The sequence below is a fragment of the Danio aesculapii genome, chromosome 13 (genome assembly GCF_903798145.1).
Source record: "Danio aesculapii chromosome 13, fDanAes4.1, whole genome shotgun sequence".
NCBI lineage: Eukaryota > Metazoa > Chordata > Actinopteri > Cypriniformes > Danionidae > Danio > Danio aesculapii.
Genome location: NC_079447.1, coordinates 28,999,491 through 29,007,782, shown reverse-complemented (window position 1 = coordinate 29,007,782; position 8,292 = coordinate 28,999,491). Strand labels below are relative to the sequence as shown.

The 8,292-nt window shown below is 33.6% G+C and overlaps 1 protein-coding gene across 1 annotated transcript; it reads left to right on the top strand.

The window, feature by feature from the left end:
* The first annotated feature begins 831 nt into the window (after positions 1 to 831).
* Positions 832 to 8,151, top strand: agt (angiotensinogen). The gene is made up of 5 exons (XM_056471204.1): positions 832 to 926; positions 2,437 to 3,226; positions 5,903 to 6,173; positions 6,260 to 6,410; positions 7,757 to 8,151. The coding sequence occupies exons 2-5, from the start codon at positions 2,461 to 2,463 to the stop codon at positions 7,931 to 7,933; spliced, it is 1,365 nt and encodes a 454-aa protein (XP_056327179.1). The 5' UTR covers positions 832 to 926; positions 2,437 to 2,460; the 3' UTR covers positions 7,934 to 8,151.
* The last annotated feature ends 141 nt before the right edge of the window (positions 8,152 to 8,292 follow it).

Below are 8,292 nucleotides of genomic sequence, written 5' to 3'. Positions count from 1 at the left end.
GTGCTCTGGTTGCCCCAACAGTTTAAAGACATGCGCTATAGGTGAATTGGGTAAAACAAAAATTGGCCAGTGTATGAGTGTGAATGTGAGAGTGTATACATGTTTCCCAGTACTGTGTTGTGACTGGTAGGGTATACACTGCGTAAAACATATGCCGGAATAGCTGGTGGTTCATTCCATTGTGGCAATCCCTGATAAATAAGGGACTAAGCTGAAGGAACAAGAATGAAGAGCAGTATTTGCCAAGCTCTAGTGAACTGGAAAAGGCTCTCAGCCAGTAAGATCTGAGAACCAGAAAAGAAGTGTTGTGGGAAATTTCAAAATAGTAGTCATTTTTGTCATTTTATAAAACCCTAAGAAAATGTTTGTTTTTTGTTGTTGTTGTTGTTGTTGTTTTTAAATAAAATTAATTAATCCACATGTATGTAAAATACTTAAACATCATAAAAGGTTTATTTTAACATAAATACATGGTGTAAAATAGTTTTAAACTAGAATAGATTTGGTAAGTAATAACTCACACTGCAGAGAACTGTACACTTCTCAGTATGAGTTCCTAAAAATACATAAAACAATAGTAACAATAATAAATTGTTAAATGTACAAGGAGACTCTTTGGTCAGTTTTCATATAGGTTATGACTCATGCGGTTTCCTGTTTATCATCTTGTTCTTTCTTTCCACCGACCAGCCTGACATCATGCTGTACGTAAACATGGTAGTGCGGGGTCGTGTTCTCCTCTGACGGAACTGTTTATCAACACACAGAAGCCAGTTTGAAGTTGAACAACACTGAGGAAATCTGAATGTCCCAATACCATGTTAATGTGTAACCACAAAGAGCATCATCCAATATATGCTATTTAAATACAGTCCAGACCCTCAGTCCACCACAGTCCAGCTCTAGAATCAGCAAAGCATCTGAAGGTAAACTGGAGCTCTGTCTTTTTATCTTCTTTCACACTTTATGACCGATTATCTACATGTTAAGGGTGACAGTTTAATGATACTGATAAGCCTTTTGGCTGAGTTAAATTTTGTTTCAGAGAGCTAATTGATCCACATATATTACCGCATCAAGTTTTCCTCTGTGACTGTCGTTTTTAGCACTGATTATACTTACAGTTAAATAAAAATGTTTGTATTTTTTCTTATTGTTAGGGTTCCCACAAGTTATGGAACGTTTGAAATACCCTTGAATTTGAAATGGTCTATTCCAGACATTGAAAGTTGGGGAATTGTAATAAATAAATATTATTTATTAAATAATATATAAATAATTTCTTTATCAATTTTCTATAATTTATATAATATTTATAGGGAAAAAAGTCAGTTATTTGTCATTTTAAATGTTCATTTTTATTTTAAAATGTTTAATTTTTCTGCACTGTTTCTATACTATTCCTTTTTTACATGTTTACATTTTACATTTTTCACATGTTTTGCATATTGTTATAGTTTTATATAGTTTATAGGCTAATCTGTAAACACAAAAGTCAAGTTTATCAAATGAAATGAGTGTAGTTAACTCAAAATTGACTGAAAGTTAATTCTACTAATTTGAAGGTGTTGAAGGTAATGAGTTAAATAAATACCTCATTTAAATACATTTAGTTTAGAGTGCGAACCCTGTACTATTAATTTTGAAAGCAGTGTGTTGTTTTATATTGTTTTATCCTTACACTTAGATTGTCAGAATAATTTAAGGGAACAAGGTTACAAAAATGCATTTTTTTTTAAATAAAAATATTCAGCAACACAAATGTCTTTATTGTCAATTTTGACTATAAAGTTTAATAAATGAATCAGTTGAATACATTTTTGTTATTGATATTTTGAATTATATTTTAATGTATTTTAAGTTATCATTTGATATAGTTTTAAACTTTTATAAGTTTATTAATAATTATAATAATTTGTTAATTATTTGTATAATATTTATACGATTTTTACATCTTATTTTATATTATGAATAAATAACTTTAAAATAAGTTTAATTAGTTATTTTATTTATCATTATTTCTGTTGCTACAGTGTCAAGAGATTTTTCAGCAGAAAAAAATAAAGCACTCTTAAATTTTTCATATAAACTATTTATTAGGGTTATATTGTGTTTACTGAATGTTTATCCAAGAAAGCTTTGCACTACAGTAAAAACTGGAATGTGCTCACTACACACTCTTTTCTATCGGAATCACGTGTTTTTGTTTGAGGGTTATTGACTTAAATAGGTTCGTACAGAGACCTCAGAAGCCTAAGGCACTGGTCAATTAATTCTGTGAAAAACGGGGGTGGAAAAACAAAAATGGATCAGCTATAGACTGCCCTCTTTTGGCTTTCAAATGCACATTAAGGTTTTTATTTTTTGTTTTCTTCCTTTTTTTGCATTTTAAGTTTCTTATAATTCTGCTATTCATCATTATTCATTATCCAACAGGAGTCTCGCAGATTCCCCGACAAGATGAAGATGTTCTTGTCTCTTATATTTCTCTCCTGCTTTGCAATGGCAAGAACCAATCGAGTGTACGTCCATCCATTCAATCTCTTCAGCTCTGAAAACATCAGCTGTGAGGTGATTCAGAGTGAAGAGCACAAGCCACTGGAGACCGTCCATCCTCTCACTCCTCTTCCAGGCGGCACAGATCCAGACCCGCGGCCGGACAGCGCCACAGAGAGCCTAAAGAACCTCACCCAGCGCACCGCCGTGCTGGCAGAGCTCCAGAACTCGCTGGGTTTGCGCATGTACCAGACGCTCAGTCGCACACAGAAACACACCAACACACTTCTCTCCCCGTTAAACGCATTCGGTGCATTGGTGACTCTCTATTTGGGAGCTTCCAAAAAAACGGCCATTTCCTACCAGCAGCTGTTGGGACTCAATCTGGAGTCTGAACAGACAGATTGCGCGTATTTCATTGACGGACACACAGTTTTGCGCACGCTTCAGGCCATCAGTGCGCACGTGGACGAGTCCCGAAAGGAGCTTAGGACCCTCGTGTGGACTTTCGTTAACAGCGATGCAGATCTTTCCAAAGAGTTTCTGCGCGGGACTCAAGATTTCTCGGATGATTCTTTTGTCCGAGCGGTGGATTTCTCTCAGGCGAGGGATGCAGAGGTGGAGGTCAACAACTTCATCCAGAAAACCTCTGACAGCAAAGTGAAAAGCATGTTTAAGGGTGTTACTCCGAAGACTGACCTTCTGTTTGCTAGTTCAGTGCATTTCAGAGGTGAGTGGATTTGTTGTTCATTTAGAAACAGCTATCAAAGTCAATCAGACTTGATAACCAATGTGATCAATTTAATCGGTGTTTCCTTTTTTATTTTAATATTTACATGTCACTGGGACAAAAGTAATTTTTTATTTTCTATTTTTTGTAAGGTTATATGAACAACTCGATGACTAAAATGGCCCAAATTAACTCAATGCACATACAGTACACAAATAATAAGCCAAAAGAATCACCTATTTTGGTGACATGGAAAATAAAAACTTTTCTTTTTGGTTACACACAACAGCTTTATGTAGGCACTCATAGAATAACAAAACAAAACAAAATATAGTAAATATGCTCATGTAGGAACTTCTGAAATAAATTATAAATAAAATACATTTCCAATATTAATTTTCTTTTAGGTTTAGTCTCTTTATTAATCTGGGGTCACCACAACGGAATGAACCGCCAACTTATCCAGCATATGTTTTAGACAGCGGATGCCCTTCCAGCTGCAACCCATCACTGGGAAACACCCATACACACTCAATCAGACACATACACTATGGCCAATTTAGCTTCCCCAATTCACCTATACCGCATGTCTTTGGACTTGTGGGGGAAACCGAAGCACCTGGAGGAAACCCATGTGAACACGGGAAGAACATGCAAACTCCACACAGAAATGCAGAGGCTCGAAGCAGCGACTTTCTTGCTGTGAGGCGATCATGCTACCCACTGTGCCACCGTGTAGCTCAACATTTCCATTATAAAAAGTGTAATATTAATTAGTATTATAAACCAGTTTTGTTCTTATATGCAATAAAAATCTAATAATGTAGAGAATAGAATGTATATTATGTAGAGTAATAGAGGCATTTAAAAAAATTAATAGGAAATATTCTCATGGAGGTACTAATAATATTAAATATTATATTTCTGTATTTCTGTTTCACAAAAAAGATAAAAGTCTCATTGAGGCTATTCTAAAATACAGCAGATATAATAAGTATTGAACACATCACCATATTTCACAGAAAAGATGCTGTTGTGTTGACCAATGTAATCCATATACATACAATTAAAACAAAACTAGTTTAGAAATTAAGTGTATAAAATGAAACAACACAAGAAAAGTATTGAACACATGAAGAAAAGAAGGTGTAAAAAAGGCATGGAAAGCCCAGACAGCAGCTGAAATCTCTCAGTAGTTAGAAAGCACTGTTGTCCCATGTCAGTGTAAATGAATATTAGCTGCTTCAGTCCTAACACCTACATTACCAAATGATGCCAGCATGGGCATTTCAGCAAGAAATACAGTCCCGAATACAGCCAGAGAAGCTCTCAATGGACCTTTTTCAGAAGCCTGTTATGACGCGTTTAACAGTTATCAGCATCTTAAATCATTCTTAAGTCTTTAATATTTAGATTTTTTTCAAAACATCTGAACATTTATATGTATTTATGTATGTAGTTTATCATCTTTGCTTCAAATTACAAATAGACAAAATACCGCTTGTGCGAAGCATTTGTAATAAAGCATCTATGGGCCAGGACAGTACATTTGACATTATTCTCTCCTCTGGCTGCAGTCATCATTCTCACACACTTTTTTTTTCTTTTTCTGAAAGTCTTGATAGGCAACGCAGTGGCGCAGTAGGTAGTGCTGTCGCCTCACAGCAAGAAGGTCGCTGGTTCAAGCCTTGGCTGGGTCAGTTGGCGTTTCTGTGTTTGCATGTTCTCCCTGCGTTTGCGTGGGTTTCCTCCAGGTGCTCCGGTTTCCCCCAAAGACATGCGGTACAGGTGAATTGGGAAGGCTAAATTGTCCATAGTGTATGTATGGGTGCTAATGAGTGTGTATGAGTTTCCCAGTGATGGGTTGCGGCTGGAAGGGCATCCGTTGCGTAAAACATATGCTGGATAAGTTGGCGGTTCATTCCGCTGTGGCGACCCCAGATTAAAAAAGGGACTAAGCCGAAAAGAAAATGAATGAATGAATGAATGACAGTCTTGATATCACCATCGTGGAGTTTTTCTTTTATTATTTGAGCAAATAAGATAAATATTGTTTAAAAATATTTAGTTATTTAAATAAACTAAATAAAAATAAATAAAATTTCGCTACTCAGAAATCCAAAAATGTGAAAAGGGTCTACTGGCTTCAGAAAAGAAAAGAAAACTGCTAGAATGGCCCAGCCAATCACCTGACCTGAATTTAACAGAAAATCTGAACTAAAGGTCAGAGTTCATAGAAGAGACCCACAAAACAGTCAAGATTTTTAGGCCTTATTGAAGTCTACTATTGACTGAGCAATGCATGCGGCTCCATTCTCTATACACGACATGCTGGCATTACTAACAAACCTTTATACAAAGTATTAAATGCATTTCAGTGGTTCAGTACCTTCTCCTTGTGTAATTCAATTGTTATTACACAATGTTATTTTTTTGGCTTTTTTTTTGTTTAGTTTTATCACTGTTTGGATTTATGTTTATGTTTTTACTAAAATCTGGTACAACTTTATGTCAACAGCTCTTTTAGAAATAATTTTACCAGGAAAAATCATGATGTGTTCAATACTAATTTTATCCACTGTGTATATTTTGTTTTACTCTTACTTTTTGCCTACATATAAATGATAAAAGTAGGCTGTGTTTTTGAAAGTGCCATTTTAATACACCCTATTCCAGGTAACTGGAAAACTGCATTTCAGCCTGAAGCAACCAGTGACCAGGAGTTCTGGACTCAAGAGAACTCCAGTGTTCAAGTGCCCTTCATGATGCACACTGGAGACTACAAATACCTGGATGATGCTGGCAGAAAGTGCTCAATAGTCAGGCTGGGTCTCAGTAAGAGGACGTTCATGCTGCTGGTGCTGCCTCATGAGGGAGCCAGTCTACAGGACATCGAGAAACCGCTCCTCACAGTCATTCCTACATGGCTTCGGCACCTCAAGGAAAAGTGAGAACATTTTTGATCTGAGAAAATGGTGCTGGTAAATAAGATCACAAATTTGCTTACATTTTTTGTGTCGTATCTCTTGGCAGATATCTGCAACTTTCTTTGCCCAAATTCTCCTTGACTGCTGTGACTGATCTGAGATCAGTGCTATCAGAAATGGCGGTGGAGAAATACCTCATGGGCTCTGATGCCAGTTTCAGAAGAATGAGCAGCAAGGAGAACTTCACTGTTGATAAGGTAACATTCGGCTCAGAGCAAAAGTTTTATACCCAATTAAATATATATGGAAGACCCACCACAAATTAAAAATTATAAAAGGTAATTGCAATTTTTTCTATGGATTCTGAGTGTAGATATTTCAGTTTAGACTCAAACTTTTATTTTTAGAATGTTTACATCTCAGGATTCTGACTTTCTTTTTTAATTGAAATTGTTGAAAAAAAAATTCTCAATTCTAAGATTATTTCACAATTTTGAATTCTTCCTTCTCAGATTTTGGAGTTTACGTTTTTGTAATTCTCAAATTTTTTTCAGATTTTGTATTTTACATTTTGTAATTCTCAATTTTCTTCTCCGATTTTTTTAAGTTTAGGAACATAGTTTTAATAGGAAGCTATACAGTATTATATTTGTGCATATACATTAGATTAGTCAGCTTATAAAATAACTTTCAATAACAGTCCAAAAACTAGTACACCCAAATGTATATTTTATAGAAAAATATTGCATAAAAATTTTAAAGAGTAAATTTCAAGAGAAGCAATATATATATATATATATATATATATATATATATATATATATATATATATATATATATATATATATATATATATATATTTATATTTATATATATATATATATATATATATATATATATATATATATTTATATATATATATATATATATTTACATACAGTATATATATATTTACATACAGTATATATATATATATATTTACATACAGTATATATATATATATATATATATATATATATATATATATATATATATATATATATATATATAAATAAAATTTAGTTCAAATTTTGTAGGTTGTAATTTTGCAATATTTTGCTTGAATTTAATTGTATTATTTCAATTTCTTAATATGTTTGGTGACTAAAATAATATTTTTAATAAATATATCTGTTTAATAAATCTGTTTTGTTTAAATGCACCAAAATACATTGCCTATATTTACTGAAAAATAGATAAAACTATTCATTCTTAAAATAGGCTGTACTCTATTATGCTGAGCACTGTATGCTCAATTCAGATTTTTAAAAAATTATTCTACAATTCAGATTCTCATTTTTTATCCTCACAACTGCAAACACAAGAAAATATCAGAATTGTCAACTGGGTGAAATATATAATATAAAAAAAAAGAAACTGAAAAATTTTTGAGTTTCTTTAAGAATTGTGAGGTAAAAAGTAAAAATAAAAAGACCATCAGGATCTGATTTTAACCAGTTCTGACCTGTAACTTTAATTAATTTATTTTTTTTTGTAATTTACGTGGTCAAAAAAGGAATGACACCAGTAATCTGTATGCTGTGTACCTGTTTATATCTCACAGGTCCTCAACAAGGTGGTGTTTGAGATGACAGAGGGCGGATCTGAGGTTCAGAACATAACTGATAATGGAAGAGCTCCTCACAAAGTCACTTTCAACCGGCCGTTCTTCTTTGCTGTTGTAGAGGGGAACTCAAATGCCATACTAATGCTTGGCAAAATCATCAACCCAACAGTCTAAAAACATGACTGCAGTTTTGGTGGTGACTTTATATGAAAATATATACAGTGTTAAATGCTTCCATTCAACTAACTGTATAGTAAACAATGGACAGCATCAAGACCAGCTCAACCGATGATTTGTTTAGGCAAGCTGAATTAAACTAGTCTTTATTTAGATGTTTTATGTATCTGCTAATTTCAAACTACTGTAAATAAAAGCAACTGTACAGAGTGAAATATGTAATCAAAATGATTAAACAACCCACATACCTTAAGATAAGTAGTGGATCATATAAAACCAGAGCAACTGCTTCAAAAAGACCACATTTTTGTAACTGTATCCAAATCACCAGTATCTAAATTTCAACACCAGGTCCA